This window comes from Caretta caretta, chromosome 12 (assembly GCF_965140235.1).
Source record: "Caretta caretta isolate rCarCar2 chromosome 12, rCarCar1.hap1, whole genome shotgun sequence".
In the NCBI taxonomy this organism is placed as follows: Eukaryota; Metazoa; Chordata; order Testudines; family Cheloniidae; genus Caretta; species Caretta caretta.
Window position 1 is genome coordinate 14,116,904 of NC_134217.1, and position 27,845 is coordinate 14,144,748.

General features: G+C 41.7%; 1 protein-coding gene and 1 long non-coding RNA gene across 3 annotated transcripts in view; one reads left to right on the forward strand and one right to left on the reverse strand.

Moving 5' to 3' along the window:
* LOC142068655 (uncharacterized) overlaps nt 1-27,845 on the forward strand; it is a 54,809-nt gene that overhangs the window by 17,894 nt on the left and 9,070 nt on the right. The gene's annotated exons all lie outside the window — the stretch shown is intronic.
* RBL2 (RB transcriptional corepressor like 2) overlaps nt 1-27,845 on the reverse strand; it is a 58,016-nt gene that overhangs the window by 7,379 nt on the left and 22,792 nt on the right. The window contains exons 5-15 of the mRNA XM_048870615.2: nt 23,840-23,968; nt 22,304-22,464; nt 22,123-22,187; nt 17,599-17,785; nt 9,324-9,490; nt 6,852-6,961; nt 5,174-5,277; nt 4,572-4,709; nt 3,809-3,973; nt 3,052-3,163; nt 440-721 (exon numbers count right to left, since the gene is read on the reverse strand). Of these exons, the coding sequence (XP_048726572.2) occupies nt 440-721; nt 3,052-3,163; nt 3,809-3,973; nt 4,572-4,709; nt 5,174-5,277; nt 6,852-6,961; nt 9,324-9,490; nt 17,599-17,785; nt 22,123-22,187; nt 22,304-22,464; nt 23,840-23,968 (1,620 nt within the window). The remainder of the gene's footprint in view (nt 1-439; nt 722-3,051; nt 3,164-3,808; nt 3,974-4,571; nt 4,710-5,173; nt 5,278-6,851; nt 6,962-9,323; nt 9,491-17,598; nt 17,786-22,122; nt 22,188-22,303; nt 22,465-23,839; nt 23,969-27,845) is intronic.

Consider the following 27,845-nt stretch of genomic DNA (forward strand, 5'->3'; position numbering starts at 1 on the left):
GGGTGTCTTCAAAACCCCAGCCATGCTTCCTGAGCACCAGTAACCTTTCTAGTGATGAACAGTTATTTAATAAGTGTGTAGTGGCAGGTAACAGAAAATGTTCCGGAAAGAACACGGAGGAATCGTGATCATAAATGGACCAAATGATAACTGGCTAACCTTAGTTACTTTCAATCAATGAAGAGGAGGCTAGTTAAACAGATGACTTCTATACAAGGCAGTTGGGAAGCAAACATACGTTTGCTCCAGTGTTCAACAGCTAAATAGTACCCACGCCTTTTCCCATTTATTACTTTCCTGTTTTATAGCCCCCAGGCCTTTGTTTTTCATTTCCTTCCACTCCCACATGTCTACCTACTCTTTCACTCCCTACTGATAAGCAATTCAGTGTTTCTGGTGGTAATCAATGCAATCCGTTCCCCCAGAGCTTCCCCCTTACCTTGTACTGGTATTGTAACAGTTTGTCCGTTGTTGGCTGTGACAGTGGCAGTTGCCACAGTAACCAAAGTCTGTCCAGGCCCTGGAGTAACTGACACAGTTTCAGGTGTCACATTCTGCACTGGCACAGTATTCACTACAGGCTGCTGTGAAACTCTTACAGGAGTTCCACTGTCAGGGGGATTATCATTATCCACAAATAGCCTTCTCCTAGTAGGGTTGGTTGTAGGAGAACTGTATCTGTCATACAGTGTGGTTGGAGAAGACGAAAGACCTGAAGATACTTTAAAAAAAAACCAAACAAACATTTAACGTGAGCTTTACACTTCAGTAATGCTTAAGCTTTATCATTGCCCCAGTGCTGTAAAACTTCATCTAATCAAACCAATGTCCTCTAGAACTGTTCCCAGCTGGGCGTCTTTAAATCTCTCTGAAGCCACAGTGGTGAATAACACACAGTATTTAAAATATCCTGTAAGATGGGAAGGTAGTTTTAGAAGCTGTGGTCCTGTGATAGCTCATCTGAGAAACAGGTTGGCTATAATATAACACACTTTAGCAGAAGCAACTTTTAAAAGCCAACTTAATTACTATATGAATAAGATGTCCATGTCACATGCAACTGTCTAAATAAGGCTGCCATTTCAGTGTATTACTAAAAAAGCAAACTGTTTTAGCCAAACTGTTATTAAAGAACTTTTAACTTAATCTCATACATGAATAAATGTTAGAGAAATTACTTGTTTTTTGTAAATGAAACAATAGCCGAGGTGTTTTTTGTTTTTTTTTAATTATTATTCCTGAATAGTCAAAAACATACTACAACAGTTTGTGGGGCAGGGAAAAGTGTAGCAGAAAATCTTAGATTGCTGCTTTTTGTTCCTTAATGATTAAACCCAATAAGTGAAGGATTTATATGTATGATCCTATCCTTTGTAGCACTAATTACAATTAGTGAACACTACAACAGACCTTAAGTTTACTTTTCTCTGATGTTTTTCTTGCTCTTATCCCCAGGTTATACTAATGCTACTGATAGTCACTCTTATATAGAAAACTCACTAAATTCTCAAAAAGAAAAGGAGGACTTGTGGCACCTTAGAGACTAACAAATTTATTTGAGCGTAAGCTTTCGTTGCATCCGACGAAGTGAGCTGTAGTTCACGAAAGCTTATGCTCAAATAAATTTGTTAGTCTCTAAGGTGCCACAAGTCCTCCTTTTCTTTTTGTGGATACAGACTAATATGGCTGCTACTCTAAACTCTTAAAGCATTTTACCAAAATGGAGCAATTTTATCATTGAGCAAGAACTTAGGAGAACCATAACCTCTTCCTGTATTCTATAATAGAACATCTACACTGTCATTTCATAGATTTCATTTGTAGGCTAATAAGGTTGAACAAAGATTTCAAATGAAATATTATAGGTTTTTATTGCATCTCATTTGCTCTAATGTCAATATTAGAACTGGGCAATTTTTTTTTGTCACAATGAGTTCTCCTCCCAGTGTTCTGAAACTATTAATGAATTCAGGTCAAACTGGATGAATAACCTGGGCCTAGGGAAAGCAATTTAAAAATAGTCAAATGTTTTATTACTTCATTTTGACAAAGTTTTGAATTCATATTTGGCCACTTTTTTGTTAGTATACCAGCTCCACTAAAATTAATTATTTTTTCTGAGTTGACCAAAATGTTTCACTTGATGCAAAATATTTTTTTCTGATTCAATTACAATTGAACTGGATTATTTCTCAATTTGGCCTCAAACTGGGCAGCTGCTCTTTATGGGGACTTTTAAGGCCCACCCTGCCTTATGAAGGCCTCACTTGGGGGTAACTAACTGCCCCAGGCAGCTGCTTAGTTGAGCACCCGGACCTACTGAAATGGTTCCCTCTAACTGAACTTGGGTAACTCCAAAGTGAAACAATGCTCCTGGGGAGGGGAGTTCCCAGGAGAAGCTTGAGCCAGAGAGCTGAGCAGGGAGCCCATCAAAATGGAGAACTTCCAGGAGTGCAGTCAGCAGGCATCCAAGCGGGCCTGGTCTCCCAGGCAGTGGCCAGAAGCCTAGCCTAGCAAGGATCGCCTGCTGTCCCTGGAGAAGAGATACTGTCAACAGACCACCCTGCACCCTTGACTCCTGAGAAGGACATTACTCCAGAAGGGGCAAGAAGTCTAAAACCAGGGGGGAAGAGCCTGGCCAGAGGCAAGCCTTGAACTCAGGTGGGGTACATGCACTAAGAATGACCTAATCACCCTGGTGGGGATGTTCAGGTGAAAGTTTTATTTTCTGCATTAGCTTTTCTATTAATAAATGAGATCCTCCACCAGGAGGTGCTCTTTAGCATCTGTCTGGACTTGTTGATATCCTGGTTGAGGGGGAAAAAAATCAAGTAAGGGCCCACCTGCAATGGGTCATATCTGTGTCAGACTGGAATGATGACAGTCCTCTGAACTGAAAAAAAATATTATTTGCTTCATTCTAGTCAATGCATAGTTGCAACTTTCCTTGACACTATTTGGAACACACATTAGTTATTTTAAACATGTAGCAATATTCTATAGCTTGTAGGAACTGCGTGCAGGCTACACATTTTATTTTTAACATCTCACCTTTTCCAAGCCCTCCAGTTTCAGCACGAACTTCACTGATCCTTCTTGGAGTCAAAGGAGAGCCTACCAGACTGTTCCCATTAGACCTTTCAAAATAGTGAGGTGGCATTACCTAAAATAATATTGATGTAACCGTTAATTTCAGCATATTTATTTAATTATTAAATGAATTAATTGAAGAATCCAACTGATTTCTAGCCTTGTTTAGACACTGATGCACTCTAAAAATCAGGCCAGTTTAAGCAGCACATTTTATCACTGTGTCCAATTTCAAAGAGCAAGTTACTGGAGAGGGGAATGAAACAAACAAGTGAGAGAGAGAAACCCTAACTTCATTGAATTCAATGATAAAACTCTCAGTAAAGTAAACAGCCAGGATTTTATCCATCTTATCTACTGGGGGGAAGGAGGAAAAAGGCACAAGTCATATCAATTTTGTAGAGAGAATGCAAAGCACTGCTATGCTCGCCACAGTTGCACGCCTAAAGGTTGCTGTTAATACCTTGTCTCATTTTAAATATATATTATTTTAGAAGATTGGACAACTTACTTCTGTTTTCCATCATTTTAATCATGATGCTACTTCACCTCAATATTCACGTGCTGGGAAAGACTTGCTCAGGTTCACTATGAGGCCTTCATATCCCAAATGCCCAATGGCTGAACTACTAAGGAGTGCCATCTAAACTGAACAAGGCCTCTTGAAACTTATAACAAGGATTAAAAAAATGAAATAGCTGTTACTTCTCACACTTACCTCCTCACAGGTAGGAACTTTGTTCTCATTATCTCGGATTCTGTCCCACAATGGAGATTCGCGTTTCCATGCCATGCTTTCCAAGATTTGCTCTTCGATATGATTAAGGTGTTTTACCACCTCTCTACAAAGGCCATCTTCTGCTCTAATAAAAATCTCTATTACCTGTGAAGTGAGTAGATATGAAACCTACCTATTACAATGTTAAACCAGGACATTGTGTGACCAATACAATAAGTGAGATCATCATACCTTTCATATGGGTTTATATTAAATTTGTGAAGCATCACATTAATCCTGACAGAAAAAGGTCTGTTCTAACTCAGTAATAGTATGTAACTGTCATACTAGTTCCCCAACAGCTAGATACAATTAAATCTAAATCAGTCAATCACTATAATTATAACTCTGTCAGACCAAAGTTACAAGATTTGAAGATAAATGTTTATTTTCAATAAGTCAAGAAGTGAAATAGGAAGTGCCCATTAATCCATGTAAACGTTGTGGTCCAGTGCCATTATTTTTTAACTAGACAATTTGGACACCACCAATGCATTACACAGTTAACAGTACATGATTTTTCCAGTTTAAATTTCTCCACCAAAACAAAAAACCCCACCCCACATATGATCGTTTTCATAACTTAGAAATTTAAGCAATTACACATCCAACTGAGGAAAAAGTATCTTGCTTCAAGAAAAAAGTCTGTAGAAGTAACCAGCATGACTGGTAATCATCACTTCACATGATCAAAGCCATTTACCTTATAAAAGTGATAAACAGGTACATCAAAGATTTCCGTAATTAATGGAAAAGTTCCAGGAGGCTTGTATGAAAAAGTAATTATCTCAAGGCAACATGCCAGGAGAGACCTGTGAAGCACATCCTGCTCCAGTATGGCCTGCAATACAAATATTAAAATAAACTTCAGCCTAGCTTAGAAAAACATGTCTACATTGAAGAAAAAAGGCAAACAAATAGTCTTTGGTTTGAACTTTATTGTATTAAAAAGTTAGATTTTTTTAAAACAAATATTGTATAACATTGTTTGAATTTACATACTCACATGCATTAACAACTCTAACTACAGATGGGTAAATTGCATTCTATTCTGCCTTTGCATCATAAGCAAAATTGTCACCTAAGTTCTGCTGCCAGAACTGAATCCAGAGTCAGTGTGCAATGCCAGTTAGAAATATCATCTTTGCACTTGCAAACTAAACAATCTAATATGGAAATTGCTAAGAGAATAACTTCACTATGGAGTTATCTTCCCTACTAACTTTGAATGGCTTAACAGCATTTCTCATGCTGTGCAACTAGTTTAAAAGTGAATTATCTGATTGATTGACTGATTTTACTTACTGATAAGTCAGTGTCTCCTAATCTTCTCTTTTCCTGCTCAATGACAGACTCTAATACCTTGTAGTAAAGAACCTCAGCAAGACGAAAATGCTTGCCAGCATTATCTGCAAGAGGAAAAAGATAATGAAAAATTATACTAAAAACACTCTGTATATCTGATTTAAGGTCCACCTATTGCCATTAGTTTTTTTACTATTAGCTTTTTTCATAAAAATGAGGATAAAAATAACTTTATTAAGCTACAGTAACAAATGTTGTGATTACGTTTATATAGCTTTTCAGCTTGGGAGATCCCAAAATGCTTTATGATGGGGTGGGGATGGTAAGGAGGTAGAAGAAGACTGGAAAGAAAGTGAAGAATAGCTTTTATTACTGAAGTCTCAGAGGGAAGTTTAGGAAGGCAGAATTTAACTGCAACAGAAGCTGGAATTTGACCAGGACACCAGAGCTACCAATCACTCTTAATCTTGCTATTTAACAGAATCTTTTGGTGAATTTTACTATAAGTACAGAAGAGGTGCATCAGTATCTCAAGGTACAGATACTCCTTCAAATTTCTATTGAGTACAAACAATAAACAGAAAGTAGCTTTAATAACTGGTAGATACAAAATGTCCCATATTGATAGAGGGAAATTGTCCCCCATGTTTGTCCTTCAGTAGCTGAACTGTTTTCACAGGGAAATCTGACTTACAACATTCTGATAAATTTTGAAAATAACTTGCTCTTTTGGTTGTGCTTATAAACTTCCAATATATCTGCCAAAATTTTCAATACAGTGAATAGCTTTTTCTCTTCTCTTGGATTCTTCTTGTATTAATTCTAAACTTAATATCTAGGTTTGGAAGGAGTTGATTTTTATTGGTAAATGTCAAACGTCTATTTCACCATATGCACAAGCCATTGAAAAATATTTACACTGACAATAACAAATGTACAGATAGGCAAAGAAAAAAATGCTGCTTGAGAATGTAGAGTTTGATTGAAGCATACTTTCTTTCTATATTTTGACATGTGATGTTGACAAGTTGTCTTAATGGTTACATGTTTTGAATCAACAGCTACTGTCACTAAATAATTTGTCTGCCTCCCGCCTACCCTAATTTTCCACAGCTATGAAAATTTAAATGGATACAAATAGAAAAAAAATGCTTGAATAAACACTGAGAGTCAAAATTATAACAAAAATTAAAACCAAGCCTAACTCTTTCTAATAAGTATGGTTTCCTATTTCCTGGAGAATTTCCACAGGTGGGCTAAAATTGCTATGGGATTTTTAAAGAACACAAGTGGTCTGGGCCATCTGTTTCATTTCTACTTCAGAAGACTATAGCATCCAAAAGCACTGTGCACCATAAAGCCATGCTGGCCATTTCTTCAGTGCTGACAGAGAAAAGTGGCACCTGCAGCACCTATTTCCAGTCCCCTTACCCCTGCCCTCCTTCCCAGAGGTCTCCCATTGAAGTACTTATGACATCTTATGTGGAGATAAATTTTCAGTGTGGACCCAGGGGAAAACATAAAAGGCATAGCAGAATTCCACAGAAAGGATATGTTGTGCAGAAATCTTAAATTTGTTGAACCAAAATGAAAGTCTCAAATTATAAATTACTTTTAAAAGAGCACAGTATTTTAAAGATATTTTTAATTCTTACATTTTATAAATAAAATGTCTCACCCTTGGAGAAATTACTGAATTCTCCCTCAGATTGTGTGAACTGACAATATACTTCATACATTTCTTTCACTCTTTTTGCAATAGATTGAGAAGGATCCCTGGAACATGCCCTGGCAAAATAAATATTTTTTCAAAATGCTTTACTAAGCAGCAAGTCAGACAGAGCCTTATCTACTTTTTATAAATCTTCAACATAGTAGTTTTAAAGCAGTAAAACTGATGATGATCTAGAACTTCTTCTATCGTGCAAACACCATGTGCCTAACTTTATGCATTGTGATTAGACCCACTCAAGGTGGACTGACTTAGTGATTTAAATCACTGATTTAAGTCAGCAAACAGAAATCCTTGATTTGATTTAAATAAATTGTAATCTAGTTTTCCATTTGTACCTTTTAGCTATTTCCTAAACAAAAAGTGATTCTCATCAGTAACTATTAAATCATATTGATTTGCAACTAAATATAGCCACTAAATTTTGGTACTTCTGTTTGCTAACCAGGATGATGCACTATCTATATACATTTATTTAAGCAATTATATCATAACACATTTATTCACATTTAATTTTTATTATGTTAGAATAGTGCATGATGCATATTTACTACCATTTTTTAAAACTGATGTGTCAGGCTCTATTTAGATTGAAACTGGAATCCAATTAAAAATGCACAAAACATTTTAAAATTACTAAATTCAGTTACCTTAAATGTGCTGGTTACATAAGTATATAAAAACATGTCTTGCATTTAAACCCGATTAATTAAACAAAGAAATATTACCTGTAGCTAGTGAACTGTACTGATTATTTCTGGTCACAATGTCCTTAATCTTTAGAACTAGAAGAACTCATCCTCTCACATTAGTTTTTATTCACAGACTGGAAGAAGAAAATAAGCTTTCCTGCTTTTTCTACTACAAATCGGGTTTCTTAACTTTGAACAAACTAGTTATTGAACTGAAATGAAGTAAATATTCTCTCTGCATCCTTAGAAGAAGCTACTGCCATCAAAGCTGGTTTGACTTCAACACACTCTGGTTCTAGGTGCTTTGCCAGTGACTTCCACCAGTTCTGTGGTTTGACTTTCTTTACAATTTTGGCAGCAAACATGTTCTGCTTTAATATATACTAATTAAAGTTAAGCACATGCACATCTTTGCAAGATCAGAGCCTAATATTATAATTTAACAGCATCTTTCCAGATCTTACTTTATAAAAGGGTATTAAAATATATTGATTAACAAGTTATAAAATGTAAACACATGGTATTCTATATTTAATATTCTCTTAGTGTGTAATGGTTTTAATTTTTTAGCTTTAAATAAAAGTAGTAGAGGAAAACAGACTTGAAGATACTTTTCTTACTATTTTCCTGTTTGAAAGGGGTCTGATCCTGCAGCCCGTAGTCATGTGAATAGTGCTTTTGAATGAAAATATTTCTATTAACTTCAAGGACAAATGTGAATAAAATTACTGGACCAGGACCTCCTCTGTGGGATTTTCAGACTTCTCTGTGGGACTCCTATGCCCTTCCACAGCTACATTCCAGCACCTTCCGCTACTCATTTACTCGACAAAGTTACATGATTTTACCTGTGTGTCTTGAAAGCATGTCTCTCTCACCAAAAGAGTTGGTCCACTACAAGATATTACCTTACCCACCATGTCTCTCTAATATCCTAGGACAGCGGTGGGCAAACTATGGTCCGCGGGCCAGATCTGGCCCGTTAGGGCTTTGGATCTGGCCCATGGGATTGCCTCCTGTGGTGCTACAGGCCCTGCGCCACTCTCAGAAGCGGGCGGCATCATGTCCCTGGGGCCGCAGAGGGCTCCATGAGTTGCCCTTGCCTCCAGGCACTGTCCCCTGCAGCTCCCATTGGCCAGGAACGGGGAACCATGGCCAATGGGAGCTTCGGGGGAGGTACCTGGAGGCGTGGCAAGGGCAGCATGCAGAGCCCTGTGCCTGCCCCCCCGCCCCCCAGGGGCTGCGCAGGGAGGTGGTGGCGGCTGCTTACCAGAGCGCAGCAGCATGGCTTGGGGCCAGGGTAGGCAGGGAGCCTGCCCTGGCTGTAGTGCGCACTGCTGCCACCCCAGATCCCTCCTGCACCCCGCCCCCCAACTCCCTGCCTGCACTGTGCACCCCTCCTGCACCCCAACCCCTGCCCTGAGCTCCCTCCCACAGTCCGTACCCCTCCTGCAGCCGAGCCCCCTCATAAACCCCCCACCTCTCTTCTTCCCCAATCCCTTGCCCTGAGCCTGTTCCTGCACACACACTCCCTCCCGCACCCCAACCCCCTGCCCTGCATACAATTTCCCCACCCAGATGTGGCCCTTGGCCCAAAAAGTTTACTCACCCCTGTCCTAGGACCAACACAGCAAATATAATTTACCAACAACAGGTGTAATACAAAACATTTATCTATTTTTAAACGGGTATTAGTTGGCCAAAAAAATCATGTGATCACACTAACCTGAGTATTTGCTCCAGATTTTCACTGGGGGCATTTTTCAGTCCTGTCAGCATTGTATGAAGACGGCTCAAGTTGTATGTTGCTATGGAAACAGGGGTCACATTGGGGTTGCTCTCTTTAATATACTTGCGGCCAGTAAGAGGTGTGGTAATTCTAAGTGATTTAGACTAAAAGACAAAAATTGCAAGATTGCATATCAGTTTGTTATAAAATTGCACGAGATACCCAAGAAATGCTAGAGAACAGCATGATAGGAGAAGAGAAAACAAACATTTCACATGTCAGAAAAGTTCTCTCTTACACTGCATACTTCATCATGAATTAAATTCACCTCCAAGTAACAATTTCCAAGGTACTTCTCCTAGTTAAGGCCTTTTACTTCAAACAAAAGATCCCAAAGGTTGCTTTCAAAGTGATCAAGGCGGATAAGAAATATGGTTTCTTCTACTGGCCTTGAGTCAACAAGAATCCAAACACATTTCAGACATCAAATTTATTTCTGAGTGTACCACAATGGCCTGCTGACAGCTAATGTCACATGCTGTCGTATGGGCAGAATTTGTTAAACAAATCTCTCTCCATCCATGTGTACTTTTCCACTTGATGCAGGGTGGTCAGATATATTTCTTCTTGTACTTTGAACATGCGCTGTTTAATATACCCAATACATTTTTGCCTACACTCTCACTAGCATTTTAGGTCAGGCTGGCTGGCCATCACAAGAAGTAAAGTGTGAACTGAAACAAAATATATGAACACATTTAGGCTCTAAAGCCCTTTCCATGGATTTTCTACCCAGGAACATCCTAACCATATTTTGTCTTTGGTAAATCTGAAGGGGATATTTTTATTATTATAGCTCTTAGGAGCCCTAATTATAGACCATCTCCCCACTGTACTGGCACTGTACAAATACAGAACAAAAAGACAGTCCCAGCCCCAAAGAGTGACCGAACTTGGTTCTCAGCTTTATTATAGATTTTTAAAAAAAAATCAAATAAAATGAAAATAAGCCACCTCTCAATGTCACCGCCTCCCCTGCTATCTCTGCTGCCTCCTTCCTTCTAAGGTTTCAGAGTAACAGCCGTGTTAGTCTGTATTCGCAAAAAGAAAAGGAGTACTTATGGCACCTTAGAGACTAACCAATTTATTTGAGCATAAGCTTTCGTGAGCTACAGCTCAATTCATAGGATGCATACTGTGGAAAATACAGAAGATGTTTTTATACACACAGACCATGAAAAAATGGGATAAACACCCATTATCAATAAACACCCATTTTTTCATGGTCTGTGTGTATAAAAACATCTTCTGTATTTTCCACAGTACGCATCCGATGAATTGAGCTGTAGCTCACGAAAGCTTATGCTCAAATAAACTGGTTAGTCTCTAAGGTGCCATAAGTACTCCTTTTCTTTTTTCCTTCCTTCTAAGTCTCTGTTCTATATCTCCCAACCTCCCTTGGCAAAATGACAGAAACATGAACAGTATGGTGTTTTTTTTTGTGGTCACCAAAAAGCACCAAAAAACAGTTACTTACCTTTTCGGAACTGTTGTTGTTCAAGATGTGTTGCTCTTGTCCATTCCATTCCAGGTGTGTGTGCGCCCACGTGCAGTCACTGGAGATTTTTGCCTTAGCCGTATCCATACGGTTGGCTGTGTCACCCCCTTGAGTCTCGCATTCATGCACTGGTATATTAGGCATCGCCGGCCCTATGCCCTCTCTGTTCCTTCTTTCAGGCAACTCCGACAGAGGGGCAGGTAATGGAATGGACATGAGAAACACATCTTGAACAACAACAACAGTTACGAAAAGGTAGGTAACCATTTTTTCTTCTTCAAATGCTTGCTCATGTCGATTCCATTCTGTGCAACTCTCAAGCAGTATCCTGGGAAGTGGGCTTGGAGTTCACCGTCTTGTGGCTTGCAGCACTGCTCTACTGAAGACAGCATCGTCCTGGGCTTCCTGGGTAGGCACATAAATTGGATGTAAATGTGTGGACAGATGACCAGGTGGCCGCCCTACAGATGTCCTGGATAGACACTTGGGCTAGGAAAGCTGCCAAAGAGGCCTGTGTCCTGGTTGAATGGACTGTTACGATTGCTGGAGGGGGCACCATTGCCTGAATGTAGCAGCAACGAATGCAGGCAGAGATCCAAGAAGAAATTCTTGAGCAGACATTGGGTGACCTTTCATCCTGTCAGTCATTGCAATGAACAACTGCATTGACTTGCGGAATGGTTTGGCCCTTTCAATGTAGAAGGCCAACGCCCTCCTGACATCTAGGGAATGCAACCTACACTCCCCCTCCAACTTATGCGGCTTTGGAAAAAGGACAGGTAAGTAAATGTCCTGGCCCCTATGAAACTGTGAGACCACCTTAGGCAGGAAAGCTGGGTGTGCCGCAGTTGGACCTTGTCTTTGTAAAAGACTATACAGGGAGGTTCCAAGGTAGGCACCCTAATCTCAGAGATCCTGAGGGCAGATGTTATTGCAACCAAGAACACAATCTTCCAGGAAATAAGAAGGAGCAAGCAGGAAGCCAGAGGCTCAAAGCGGGGTCCCATGTCTGCACAAGTGCCTCTACCCATACTGAGGGACCGAGTCCCTGACGTGAGGGTAGAGGCACTTGAGGAACCTGGCAGTCATGTCCTGGGCGAAAACCAACCCACCCTCAAGCAGCGGATGGATGGCTGAGAAAGCGGCCAAGTGGACCTCGATAGATGAAAGGAGCTGCAGTGAGGCCCACTCAGACTGAATACTTTTATCTGCGGTCCAACAAGTGAACCTCTGCTATTTGGCCAGGTAGGTCGCTCTGGTGAAGGGCTTTCTGCTGTCCACCAGGACCTGTTGGACACTGGCTGAGCACTCCTGCTCTTCTGCATTTAACCATGCAGCATCCAAGCCTTCAGGTGCAGCACTGCCAGGTTTGGATGCAGAAGACTGCTGTGGTTTTGGGACAGCAGATCCAGCCTGAGTGGTAGCCTTAATGGAGCAGCTACCAAGAGGTCCAGCAGTATGCTGTATCAGTCCTGGTGCCAAACCAGCCAACCGAGAGCTACGAGGATCACCTTCACCCTGTCCTACTTGATCTAGATGAGGACTCTGTGAATTAACGGCACTGGGGGGAAGGCATATAACAGAGCCCACGACCACGAGAGCAGAAAAGCATCTGACAGAGAGCCTCTGTCAATCCTCTGAATAGAGCAGAAAACATGGCATTTCCTGTTCTGCCTAGATGTGAACAGGTCCACCCGGGGAGTCCCCCACCTCTTGAAAATGATGCTGATCACTTCCAGATAGAGGGACCACTTGTGGCAAGACGAGATGGTCCTGCCAAAGCATTCCTGGCCCTGGGGAGGTGTGTGGCTACAAGATGGATGTCATGTTGTACATAGAAGTCCCAGAGCCTGAGGGCTTCTTGGCAAAGGGCAGACGTTCTGGCTCTGTCTTGCTTGTTGATATAGAACATAGCTGCTGTATTGTCCATCAGGACCTGGACTATCCTGTTTCTTATGTGAGGTTGGAAGGCTTGGCAGGCCAGGTGAACCGCTCTGAGCTCCCTGACATTAATGTGCAGGGAGTGATCATGATTCGACCAACCACCTTGCATGCTGTGATTGCCCAGGTCGGCTCCCCATCTCAGGTCCGAGGCATTAGAGATGAGGGTCACCAATGGGGAAAGAGCCGTGAAGGGAACTTCCTCCAACACTGATACAGGATTCTGCCACCAGGTGAGTGACAACAGTACGTGGTCTTGGACCCTGACTACACAGTCCATGCTGTGTCTGTTGGGGACATAGACAGATGCCAGTGATGCCTGCAAGGGCCTGCGGCAGAGCAGCGCATGCCGGACCATGTAAGTGCAGGCCACCATGTGGTCTAACAATCGCAGGCACGTGTGAGTGGTGGTGAGAGGGTGGGCTTGCATGCACAAAATCAGGCCTGCCATGGCTTGGAACCAGGCTTTGGAGAGGAAAGCTCTAGCCTGAGTAGAGCTGAGGACTGCTCCAATGAACTCTATGCATTGCACTGGAATTAAGGTTGACATTTTCTCATTTATTCGCGACAGGCGGAGCAAACCAGATCGAGGTGCCACTGTACCTGATCCCTTTATTAGCCAATTGTTGAGGTACAGGTAAATTTGAACACCCCAGTGCCTCAGGTAAGCAGTCACTGGCGCGATGCACATTGTGAATACTCTTCGGGCTGACAAGAGACCAAAAGGCAGTGCCATGAATTGGAAATAGCACTGGCCCAGCACAGAACAGAGGAAGTGCCTATGCCCTGGGAAAATGGAAATACGTGTCCTTCAAGTCGAGGATGGCATACCAGTCTCCCAGATCAAGGGAGGGAATGATGGAAGCCAGGAAGACCATGCAAATCTTCAACTTCTTGAGAGAGTTGTTGAGGCGATGCAGGTCCAAAATGGGTCTGAGGCCCCCTTTTGCTTTCAGGATTAGGAAGTAGCGGGAGTAGAACCTTTCTCTTTTCATATCCTGAGGGACCTCCTCCTCCGCCCCCAGGTGCAGGAGATTCTTCACCTCTTGAAAAAGAGGGATGGGGAAGATATTACCTTGAGAACCCAACAGTTTGAGGTCAGCCATGACCAGGCTGACCGGAAGGGGTGCAGGCGGTTGAGGAAAGAGTAGGAGGATGGATCTTGGGATGTGACTGGGGCACCATCCTTGAGCACACCCTCAACCTGCCTGCTTCTGGCCTCCTTGGTTCCTGGAAGTGCTAGGCTGAGCAGACAAACGGGAAGACGGCAAGAGTTGCTGCTTAGATTCCTTGTCTTTATCCTTACTCCTGTAGGTGCTCAGCTGGGGAGTCCGCCAGGACCTAGACTGGGGAGGCGGAGGGTGGAACAGCTTTCTGGCCTGCTAAGGGGTATGAAGGCCCAAGAGCGGAGGGCAGCACGGGAATCTTTAAGGCCATCAAGCCTTGAGTCCATGAGCTTGGAGAAGAGTCCTGCCGCCTCAAATGGGAGGTCCTGAACAGTGGCCTGCATTTCCTAGGATTACCCAGAGGACTGCAGCCAGGATCTGTGCCTCATGATCACTGTAGAGGCGACCACCCTGGCCGCCAAGCCTGTAGCATCCCAAGGCCTTCTGGAGGGCCCCTCTCACCCACTGCTGTGCCTTCTTCCACTAAAGCTGCAAACTCCTGGCCTTGGTCCTGGTGGAGGGCCTTCTCGAATTTGCTAAGTGAGTCCCACAGATTAAAATTGTATCTGCTTAACAGGGCCTGGTGGTTAGACACCTGAAATCGCAGGCTGGCCATTGAATACATTTTCCTGTCAAACAAGTCTAGTCTCCTGTTTTCGGGCGTCTCACTGACTTGGCCTTGCCTGTCTCTTTCATTAGCAGCAGACGCTACCACTGATGCCACTGGAAGATGTGTGTACAAATATTTGAACCCTTTTGCAGGGATGTAGTACTTCTTTTCCACCTTCATCGAAGTAGGTGGAATGGAAGAGGGGGTCTGCCACAGTTTTTGGCAATCTTAAGGATCCCTGGGTGGACGGGCAGCGTGGCCCCGGGCCGGGATGGAGGAGGATACAACATTAAGAGGTTGTCAGACTCCTCCGTGAACTCAATTTTCAAGTTCAAATTGGTAGCCACCCTTTTAAGAAGGGCCTGGTGCTCCTTGAAGTCATCAGTGGGACTACCTGTTTGGGAGGGACCCGCCACTGCTTCGTCCAAAGATGACAATGGGTTCACCTTCCCTCTCTGGGTACGGCTCCTCAGGTGTTGGGGCCTGCTGCGCTGACCCACGTTGGATTTGGTACTGTGTTCCGACTCTGGTGCTGGAGACAGTTTTGTCCGAGGTGGCCAGGGAGGAATGCTGGACCAGCATTACAGGCTCCAGTATGGGCACTGAGTGGGCTCTTCTTCTTTTGCTGCTTCTTCGGCACCTCTATGAGGAGGGCCCTCAAGTGGATATCCTGCTCTTTTTGGGCAAAAGTTTTTACAGATTCTGCACCTGTCCTTTCTATGGGACTCCCCCAAGCACGTCAAACAGCTGTCGCAGGGATCACTAATAGGCATTGGCTTGTTGCATGACAAGCATGGTTTGAAGCCGGGGGGAACAGGGCATGCCCCGCTCCAGGGCAAAATCCCACCAAACTAATCTAACACTTACCATAATGGCTAACTGACTTCCTACAAACTATATGCAAAGAACTGGTAACACTCTTGCAATGCAAGGCGAGGCACTCCAACCAAGCGTCATGGGCAGTAAGAAGGAACTGAGAAGGCGCAGGGCCAGCAGAGCCTAATATACCAGTGCATTAGCGTGGCATTCAAGGGGCGCCACAGCCAACCCTGTGGATACCGCTCAGGCAAAAATCTCCAATGACTGTGCACGTGGGCGCGCACACACCTAGAACGGAATTGACATGAACAAGAACTCAAAGAAGAAACAAAGTTTAACACAGCACAGATGTGGCTACATACTACTAAAAGCAGAAACAGCAGGTTTATAAATTGGTATAACATTTAAAAAAGGTGTTATTTAATTGGAAGTCGAACATGTTCTAAACTCACAGCAGAACAAGGTATAAAAACAGTGACTGACTGAAGTTTGTTACATGTGGATGTAATGTCAGAGCCACAAAGACTGAGGTTTTTTTAAACTGACAATTTAACAATGAGTTTGCCTCATCCATGTGTAATACATGCACATGTTCCAATATCTAAACAACCACCGTGAATATACTGTAGTTGAGATTTTCAAAGCCATCTAAGGGAATTTAGATGCATCTCCCATTAGTTTCACTTTGAAAATCTCAGTGTATGTCCTTTTCCACTGCCTACAAGAGAGAAGGGAAATATATATAACATTAGAAAGTGGGCCAGTAACCTATCCATGCACAGTGGAAGTGTCCTTTATTTTTTTGGGTCCCAAGCTAACAGTGCCTTCTGGAGAGGCCAGGGTAGGTTTATATCCCTTTTGAAATAATAATTCTGACAAAACCATGTAAAAGAGGCTTTCCAGTTCCCCCCTCAAAGACTCTCTCAAACCTGTCTGAGGATTGCACACTGTCAAATAGTACTGCATATTCTGTGAAGTCAGCTATGATGCTCATATATGCCCCATGCAGCAGATGTCAAGTAGAAGACAATATTCATCTATATACAGCTACTGAGATGAGAATTAAAAGGCCTACACCTATCTCTGTTGGGAAGATGCACACCAACATCAATGGTGTGGGGTACAGAATCAGGGCCCAAGCCTTCTGTCTGCATTGCTCATCTCTCTTATTCCACTGGAAATAAGAAAGCTGTGTGACAGGTAGGTGCAGACTGAGGCAGGAACTGACACTGGATGTCCAGTCTAATGATCGGGGGTCACTTTGGCAAATACACAAAGTTTGAAAGGAATCATATACTGTTCGTTCAGTCCTGCTCAGTAGACACCCAACTGAAAAAACAAACAAACATAGTTGAGGTCTAACAAGTAAAGAGCTCAACTACAGAGGAGCAGATAGATTGTAAAAACAACCAACCAAACAAACAAATAAAAAAAACCACCTAGGCCTAAAATCACAGACATTTTCCTATCAGTTGTCTTCACTACTGAAACAAGGTTTTCTTTCAGCTCTTTAAATCAGACTTGAACTCTAAAACAGTCTCTTCTATAGTCACTAGCCAACTCTCATGAGCATTTCACCTCAACAACATGAGAGCAGTCGCTCATGTAAATTAATTAGTACTGGCATGCTTTTTGGATGAGCATATAATACTTTTTTTGAATAAGATAAGATATACCTCCTAATTTTCTTTCCAGGACTGAATCAGTTCAGAATGTTATCTCACTGTAAAGCGCACACTCCTTTTGCATTTCTGTCATCATCAACAAGCCAAGTAAGGTAAATGAAGATTGTTTTACACAAAGATTTATGAGTAACAAGCTTTTGAAAAGTCTCAACATCCTTATAGTGTCAGTCAAAGAAGAACTGGCAGTGTGAGTAAAAAGAATGTTGTCAGTATAAATGCTGATATAGTTGGCAGCCCTAAAAACACTGCCTGCTAAATAAATAAATAAAAAAGGTAAATCTAAAATGCATACTCTGAACAAAATTAAAATATTAATCTATAATCAGTTATTGTAATAACCGTGCTGTCTGCCATAGGCAAATCAAACAGAGCAGAACAAAAAGTAGTCGTAATTAAGCAGCTGCATCTTTCTTTGACACAGCCTTACTCAAATCATCCACTGACTAGAAGAAACATAAAAACAGCCATGTAACACAGACTACGTCATACTCACTCTGTCAAAATGCTGCTGCAGATTATACTTCATTTGCACTCTTTCAGCTGTTTCCATTCCTGAAGCTGTGTTTAGGCACCTTCTCAGAGTTCCAATTTCCTCATCTGCATCCTCCCCCAGAAATATCCGCTCGTCCAGATTTCCAACTGACAAAACATACTCTTCATAGGCTTTGTTGATGGCTTTGCTGTAGCAGGAAAAAAAAAGCCTCAGATACTCAAAGCAAAACCTGTATAAACATCTGCAACAACTGATGGGTTGCTGCTTTATCTACTTATTGTATACAGACGCTCCCCGGGTTACGCAAAACCCAACTTATGCAAATCTGCATTTACAGAAAAATTCTGTAAGCTAGAAAGAGGAGGATTTTTTTTAAAATTTTTTTTTTTTTGCGTAATTGTCGGATATACGTTTCTGACTTACGCAAAATTCAAGTTATGCAAGGCGTTCCAGAACGGAATGATTGTGTAAGTCAGGAAGCATCTGTACATTTATCTGGTACTTTTGCCTGTTGGAAATTTACTGAAGATATTTTTAATCCTAATTTAATATTTGGGATTTATGTCATGGTCCATAATATAACAAGTAAGATAACAGCAAGAATATATATCTGTCTTTCCTTTTCAATTTGACAAGTGGCTATGCCACTTAGTAACAGCCACAGAGCTAACAGAAAGCAGTATTAGATTTGCCTTAGCTCCTCTAGCTTTCCATACCAGTGAGAAATCTGTATTTGTCTGGAAGTTCCTCCTAACTGAGAGCGCCTCCTAGAATCAATCAGAAAGTGATTCTGGGTTTGAAGGCACGTGTCACCAAAAAATCATTTTCAAAAGTCCTAAAGGATGTTATGTAAGTTTAAGCATGTTTTTCCCCCAATTATAAAAAAGATTGTTAACTAAAATTTTAGGTACATATTATTCTAAAATTATTTGAGTATGAATTAGCAGAAGCATATAAGGCAAATAAGAATTAAAAATAAATTAGAAGTGGGCAATATAAAACAGTCTGTAAGTGAATAGTTTTTAGGATCAGAGTATATTAAATTAGTAATCAGCTGTCCCTCATGAGAAAACAAAAGGAGTAAAACCGCTCACTGCCAGTACACTGAGAAGGAAAAACATAATGTTGGAGCTACTTACAAACTGTATGTAACAGGCTAGCTGAGGTTTCCTCTAGTGTAAGGAAAATCTTTGGGTGCTGAAGAGCTCGCATACCTAGACGTATGTCACCTCACCTTGTGACCTCTGGTGAATGATACAGAGGCATGGCTAGAGTGCTGCTGCATTCCAATGATCCCCAACTGCCTTTGCAGTCCGTGGGGGCTCATTGCTCTAAATTGCACTGGGACATAATCCATGCCTAAAGGAGGGGAGAAAACACTCTTGTCCTGAACCCTTCTTCTTTCCCTCCACAATTAGGCCAAATGCAGACGATCTGGCTCTGTGTGTACGTATGTTTTCACTTCAGAGAAATGCATGTGTGTCTAGGTCTCCCACTGTCTGAAAAGGGGATCAGAGTAACAGCCGTGTTAGTCTGTATTCGCAAAAAGAAAAGGAGTACTTGTGGCACCTTAGAGACTAACCAATTTATTTGAGCATGAGCTTTCGTGAGCTACAGCTCACTTCATCGGATGCATACCGTGGAAACTGCAGCAGACTTTATATACACACAGAGAATATGAAACAATACCTCCTCCCACCCCACTGTCCTGCTGGTAATAGCTTATCTAAAGTGATCATCAAGTTGGGCCATTTCCAGCACAAATCCAGGTTTTCTCGCCCTCCACCCCCCCACACAAATTCACTCTCCTGCTGGTGATAGCCCATCCAAAGCGACAACTCTCCACACAATGTGCATGACAATCAAGTTGGGCCATTTCCTGCACAAATCCAGGTTCTCTCACCCCCCCCCACCCCCCTCCCAAAAACCACACACACAAACTCACTATCCCGCTGGCAATAGCTCATCAAAAGTGACCACTCTCCCCACAATGCGCATGATAATCAAGGTGGGCCACCCCCAGCACAAATCCAGGCCTTCTCACCCCCCCCACACCGAGAAGATGAGTGAGAAGATGAGTGTGGGGGGGGGTGAGAAGATGAGGCCTTCTCCCCCCCCCCCCACACCGAGAAGGCCTGGATTTGTGCTGGGGTGGCCCACCTTGATTATCATGCGCATTGTGGGGAGAGTGGTCACTTTTGGTGAGCTATTGCCAGTGGGATAGTGAGTTTGTGTGTGGTTTTTGGGAGGGGGGTGGGGGGGGTGAGAGAACCTGGATTTGTGCAGGAAATGGCCCAACTTGATTGTCATGCACATTGTGTGGAGAGTTGTCGCTTTGGATGGGCTATCACCAGCAGGAGAGTGAATTTGTGTGGGGGGGTGGAGGGCGAGAAAACCTGGATTTGTGCTGGAAATGGCCCAACTTGATGATCACTTTAGATAAGCTATTACCAGCAGGACAGTGGGGTGGGAGGAGGTATTGTTTCATATTCTCTGTGTGTATATAAAGTCTGCTGCAGTTTCCACGGTATGCATCCGATGAAGTGAGCTGTAGCTTACGAAAGCTCATGCTCAAATAAATTGGTTAGTCTCTAAGGTGCCACAAGTACTCCTTTTCTTTTTTTGAAAAGGGGATGTTACCTCACACAGGGATGTGTGCTGCAAGACAGGCTCTATTTCCATAAATTCCTGCCTTTCTAAAGTGTGTTCAAATACACACACTCCCTCTTGCCCCCTTCACATTGAAGAAAACCTTTGACTGTTTCATGAAAAAGGGGAAAGGCTTTTACTACACCAAGAGAACAGAACCATAGGAGCATTCTTTCATTGGCTTTGTCTTCCCTACAAAAGTGTGTTCTTAACTCAAGTTAGCTAATGTGAGGTAAAATCTTAGTGAAGACAGGGAAATTTGTAATTTTCACACAAGATAGCTGGTTCAGTTAAAGACCATGGGGGAGCCTAGCCTTTAACACAATCTTACAAAATTCCTTGTCTTCACTAGGATTTTACCTCACATTAGCTAACTCAAGTTAAGAACAGACTTTTTTTTGTAGGGAAGACACGGCCATTAGGATCACAATATTCTGGTGTAAAAACTGCTTTTCTTCTGAGTGAAATTTTCAAAAGCACCTAGGTGATCTGATTACTTAGACCCTTGTGAATGTCTCAAGTTCCACCTTTTAAAAAACTCCTTATATTCCTATATCAAGATATTTAAAAAAAAAGTTAACTAATTTTTTCTTCGGTGGAGGAATCAAGGGATGGTTTTGCTCTGTAAAGGGGATTTTAAAAGATTTTTACTGTATGTCTCCAAGTATGTGGAAAATACACATTTGATAAGTAACAAACATTTGTTAGTAATTCATACATGATGTACACATTTTCTTTCCTTAAAGGAAGAGTATAAAATTTCTAACTTAGATACCTCTTTTCTCTCAAACACATACTAAAATTAAATAACTCTGATCCTCGATACTGTTCACGAGAGACCTCCTTTATATTCCTCTTCTCCCTTACATAATGCTGTGAACCTTTACTCACAAATGATTTTGAAATCATGTGCCTAAATTTTAGAAAACAACTCTTCATAATTGGAAATAACATGCTCATGCTCACCTGCCATTCTTCAAAATGGCCTATCAGTGTCCTGTGTACCTCTGGACCTAGAACCACTTCCCAATTAACCCAAGAAGGGATTACAGGACAAACATGGGCTCTTCAGATGGCGAGAATGGGGGCAGCACTAAGGCAGAATTTTTGATCTAATACAACCTTCTCATGGGTCTGAGACAACTACCAGGAGGCATGGCCACATGCCAAACATTGAATGGAAAAGAGAAGTAACACAGATATCTGTAATCATTTCTGAAGATCTGAGGGGAACAAAATTCATGCCAAGGCTTTTCAATATACAGTACTTTTACTGTCAAATGCATTTCACAGTTTGAATACTATCTAGCTCGCAAATCATATGAATAGATTTTATTTTAAAGACTTCCATTCAGCAAGTTCATTAGAACAAATGTTATGTCTGAGACCAGTTTGTTTTAAATAATTTCCTCCATTCCCAAACATTTTCAGACAAATAAGGAAAAAAAGGAATCTTTCTGAAAAAGGTTGGTTTTTCATCAAGAAATCCTCCTTCCATATATCCTAATTCATGTTCTCAATATGAAAATAACTGTCTGTGGTTCCACACCTCTCTCTATTAGGCAACACAAATAAAATAAATCTCTCTCTCTTTCTGGTACTCTGATCTCTAAAAAACCAGAAGGGATACTAAAATAATGGAACACAGCAAATAATTTCTTCTTCAAGAAGTATGAGCCCTGAAATATGTCTCAAACTGAGATACCTCAAAACAAGAACCTGAAAATACATTTAATTCAGGACTCCAAGCAATTACATTAATCAACTAGTTAATATTTTACTACCACTCACAGGTGCAAAACATAAAAACATATAATGTCAATACAACTGCTTTTGTTTTGAAATTTGGAAGGAATTTTTATGCAAAACACTCACAAGCTGTCTCCAAAACTCCCAGGATCTAAAAATCCTGTCAGATTTTCTTCCTTGCCTCTTAAAATCTGTAAGAAAATTTAGTACAGATGGTGAATATTTCAATACTGTACCATTTTAAAGCCAGTCATTAAGCAGATTTCTTCCCCCTCTACAAGAAATCTTTTAAGTCTATTAGACAAACCTTCTTGTCAAAAAGTTTCCTAATATATGGCTTCCAAAAATGTTCCTTTATGCCTTTGGCGTCCAAAACCAAACCATCATGTAAGGAGCAGAGCTTTTCAATGATGCAGGGAGGGTCAGAAGATGGTTTATAATCCTTACTGTGAAAGTCTTCAGGAAGGCCTACAAATTAAAGAGAAAAATGTGATATTTAGTTCTATAAATTCCTGTCCTGCTAACTACATATATCTATATAAAGAACATACATACTGCAAGACTAAAATAATTAGCCATCTTGAAAAGCACTGATGAATCTTAGAATGTCAACTTAATTTGACAATATTATCAAACACTACTTACAAACATTTTTAATCTGTGACAGAGAAAAATAATCACAAACATGTAAAACCATTTTGTTTCTAATGGAAAATTGATCAAATACTTATGAATTCTAAGAATTAATAAAATATAGCCAAAAAAATTGGTCCTAAGACAGATGTGGGCAAACTACGGCCTGCGGACCACATCCGGCCTGCAGGACCATCCTGCCTGGTCCTTGAGCTCCCGGCTGGGGAGGCTAGTCCCCTCCTCCCCTGCAACTACGCTGCCTGTGAGCTCCTGCAGGGCAGCATGGCAGCATGTCTGGCTCCGGCCGAGCGGTGCAGCTGCCAGACATACTGCTCTGAGCGGCATGGTAAGGCGGCCAGGGATCCCGGAGGCAGTCAGGGGACAGGGAGTAGGGGTGGTTGGATGGGGCGGAGGGTCTAGGGAGCGGTGGTCAGGGGACAGGGGTCTGGATAGGTGTCGGGGCAGTCAGGGGACAGGGAGTGGGGGGGTTGGATAGGGATTGGGGTTTTGGGGGTCTTGGGAGGAGCCGGTCAGGGGACAGGAAGTGGAAGGGGTCAGATACGGGGCAGGGGCCAGGCTGTTTGGGGAGGCACAGCCTTCGCTACCTGGTCCTCCATACAGTTTTGCAACCCCGATGTGGCCCTCAGGCCAAAAAATTTGCCGCCCCCTATCCTAAAGAGAGGCTTACAGGCTCTCATCATCACCAATGATTAAACTAAGCTAAATATAGGAAAATGTTAGAGGCAAATAAGCTAAAAGCTCACTGCACTGAAAACAATAGTTAAAGTCTGAAGAAAAAAATTATATTACTGACTCAATGGAAACATTTCACTATTGAATTATATGTATGTGTTTATCATGTCAATTTACATTTTGTCACTGTCTATCGTCTTTAACGAGAAAGCACTGGTTGATTTGCTAGCTTCCCACAATGGTGCTTTCTTTGTAAATAATATTCCTGGCTTCTCTATGCACCATTAACGAACTCCAGTTGTCTATTTCAGAGTGTACTGTATAATGCAAATCTGTTAAACAGTACAGCCTGTTAGAACAAAGAATTAATAGCTTCAAGATGTTTAGTCCTTTTCATGGATCAAGCCAATATTCTATTATTTAGTCTCTGCCCCATACAGTCTCAAAAAAAGGATTTCATTTTAGCAGTTTTCATGGTCTTGGATTGAAGAAAACGAAACTATTTTTTTCTACGTACCTTTAAAGGTAGGATTCAGAAGTTCCCTACGATTAGGACACTGTAGAGCATTTCCATACACTAGATCCAAAGCACATAGCAAGAGGTGGTAGGAATTGACTAAGTCATCACTGATCATGGGAAAATTTCCTATGTGATTAGAAATATACATAGGGTTAATTTACAATAATATAAGCTTTCAAGATTCTGAAAAAAATTCACTCTTCAGAGCTGATCTATAATCATAATGCGGAATCATATCTCAACATCTATCTCTTTGGTGACTGTAATAAATATCTGATAGAAAAAGGGAACGATAAACAGATAAACATTTGTGTGTGTGTTAACTTTACTGGTTATTACTACATTCTGTTTTGAAAACAAAACTAACAAAATGTTGACATAACAGGTTGGATGTTCCAGTCTGCCAAGTTCACTTTGTGGCAGTGAAGCAGAGCAGAAGGCACTTAAAGTGGTCAGAGAACATCCCTAGTGAATTCGCCCAAGCAGGAGGAATCTCTGCTAGTACAAAGCTGACAAATGTGGCTTTACTGCTGCCTATACCAGCTCCACTGCCTGGCTCTGCCACCTCCTGCACCAGAACCCCTCTCTACCCAGCATGGGAACGCAGGGAATGTATCAGAAGAGACAGACAATGCACAGTGGGGAAGAGGCTTTCCTTATTTTATATATATTTATGTAGTTTTTTATTTATCCCTTTATTTATTGAAGAGTCCTAATAATAATAACCTCCAATTTCATCAAATGGAAGCCTATCCATGACTCCAATCAGATTTGTTGGCCTTCTCTGCAATACTCTTTTTCTGCAGAATCTTTTTTGAGGTGTGATGACCAGAATTGAACACAGTATTCCAAATGAGAACATACTACGAAACTTATATAATGCTATTATAATATTTTCAGTATTGCTCTCTATAACTTAAATACAGACTAATTGCATTTACTTTTTTGATTGCTGTTATGCTCTGAGATGTTTCAGTGTGTGGTGGTATAACATACATAGAAGAGAAAAGAGCTGTGCACTGAGTAGAAGTCTTCACTGAGTTATCCATATCATGACAAGCTAATTTAGAACACATCGATGTGTACATATAATTCAAAGTCTTTTTTTAAGACGTATTTCCTTGTATTAGCTCACTACTACATTAGCAGTCTATTGAAATTCTACATTAAGTTCTCTTCTCCACACTAGATTCCATGTTTATTAAAAGATAATCATTTCATCACCACATTTTCAGGAAGAACAGCACTTTTGATGGTAGAAGCAGTTTAAGACCTCCAAAATTTTCAGAAGAGGGGTTGCAGGCAGGGCAGTAGGGAAAAGAAGAGCCAACTATGTTGCTTTCCCACTTCTCTCTGTAAAACACCCTTCCAACCTCAGGTTTGGAGCACTATGATTCTGGCTGACTCCCTTACGTTCTTGAGGTTTCCCAGCTCTCTGGGTCTGTCAGAGTACAGAACCATCATAAACTCTGATAGGTAGCCTGAAATCTGCTGTCTGCCCCACCTATTACACTAACAACACCTCCACGCCAATTGGCAACAGGTTCACTTTTCTATAACAGAAACTCCAATCAGGCCTGACAAATTCACTACACTGAACACTTTGCTGTCATAGTCTTTATCTATAAAGAATATTGTGTGATATCTTAAATGAAAGTCAGGATCATTAATATTGTGAAATGTAGGTACTGACTATATTTGAAAAGTTACGTCTGTATACCTCAAATATGTTCTATAGTATTTATCAAGGTGTTACTCCCCAGCAGAGGTGAAAAACTGGTTTTGCCTGACTAAAGAATGTGCATTCACGTGTGCCTAGGTTCATACATACAGTAAGCAGTGCAAGCCAAACGTAATGGCAGTTACACATTTGTATTTAAAGTGAACAGAATCTGAAGACAACTTGGAGCCAGCGTACCTGAAACAACAGGGGATTATCCTGACTCTAGGATCAAAACAGGGAGTTTTGGGGGATATAAGAACAAGCAAAAAAGCCATTTTAGTATCCATTTACTGAGGAAACCCCTTGTAGGGTGTAGGATATTCATGAAAATTTGGATCCTGGTTTTAACTGAAAACCAGCAGCTCTATCAAAGAATGAATCCTTGAAAGAAAATCTATAATATAGGAAAGAACGATTAATAAACGTAGGATTGCATTTTACGTTCTGTTTGATATGTGTAACTAGTTCTGTTTTCACTCATCTTCTCTCTGTATCTCTTAAATCTTAATCTTTATTAATAAACTTCTGATTGTTTTTGCGATAAATAAATTTCAGCGCTGTAATGTTCGAATGGTCTTGAGTTGCACAAGCAAAGCTGCATGTATACTGTCGCTCTGGAGACAGCTTACTTGGTATTTCTCAGAGCATAGAGTGGTTAAGCAGTGGCCACTACAGGGAATACTCTTGAGGACCAGGTTTCAGAGAGGTAGCCGTGTTAGTCTGTAACGGCAGAAAGAACGAGGAGTACTTGTGGCACCTTAGAGACTAACAAATTTATCTGAGCATAAGCTTTCGTGGGCTAAAGCCCACTTCATCAGATGCATGCACTATATGCATCTGATTAAGTGGGCTTTAGCCCACAAAAGTTTATGCCCAAATAAATGTGTTAGTCTCTGAGGACTAGGGGGTTCATGTTTACCTAGCTGTAGCCTGTACAGAGGGAGCGAGGTTTGTGGAGACTTGGAAGTCAGTATGGAGGCTGTTGGTTTCAAGGAGCTGACCCACAGCAGGCACAGATAAGGCTGCTTTATGCTATGGGCAGGTAGTGGTGAGGTACCTCACAACCCTAGGTACTTCTGGGGAGCATTACTCCATTCTTCTACAGTAATTTAGAAAAGTTCCCTCACTGCATGTGCTCCCCCTGCCCTCTTCTCCCACCCTCACTTGGATGGTCTAGTGCAGGGGTTCTCAAACTTCATTGCACTATGACTCCCTTTTGACAACAAAAATTACGACATGATCCCAGGAGCAGAGACTGAAGCCTGAGCCCACCCAAGTCACGCCACCCTGGGCGGGGGGACCCAAAGCCTGAGTGCCACGGCCCCTGGTGGGAGGGAGCAAAGCCTAAGCCCAAAGACTTCAGCCTCAGGAAGGGAGCCTGTAATCTGAGCCCTGCCACCCCGGGCTTGGTCTTCGGTCCCAGGTGGTAGGGCTCAGGCTTTGGCCCCAGCAAGTCTAAGAAAGCCCTGGCGATCCCATTAAAACAGTCCCGACCCACAGTTTGAGATCCCCGGTCTACTGATTTGGTGTGACTGGGGGAAAAACAAGGTGGGCTGACGAAGAAAGGGAAAATAGGATCTGCTACAACTATCTTCACACCCAGGGGAGGAACGGAAAAGAATGTGATGCTACAATATACCATCTGGGAAAATGAAGAATATGATGCATCTAGGATCACTGCTGAAGCTCTACATTTAAGGAAGGATGGGATTGAATGCTAGGGCACAGTTAGGAAGAAGAAATGTGAGGTAGGCAAGAATCAGGGTTGCTGTTATGGGGAGAGTGGCTGGTAGTTAGGAGTGCAAGTTCATGCCCTGAAAAGTCAGCTCTGCTTCCAATCAATCTTAGACATCTGAATTACCAGACACATAGATGAGCATGATTTGTTGGGGTGGGGGAAGAGTCAACATGGATTTTGTAAAGGGGATTCATTTCCCCCGTATCTACTAGAGTTCTTTGGGAGGAGGGGTGTCAACACACACATGGACATGGGTGATCCAGTGTCTATAGTGTACTTGGACTTTCAGAAATCCTTTTGCCAAGGTCCCTCACAAAAGGCTCTTAAGCAAAGTAAGCAGTCACAGGATAAGAAGGAAGGTCCTCTCATGGATCAGTAACTGGTTCAAAGACAGGGCACATAGGGTAGGAATAAATGGTCAGTTTTCACAGTGGAGAGAGGTAAATAGTGGGGTCCCCCAGAGATCCGTACTGGCAGCAGAGCTATTCAACATATTCACAAATAATCTGGAAAAAAGGGTAAGCAGTGAGGTGGCAAAGTTT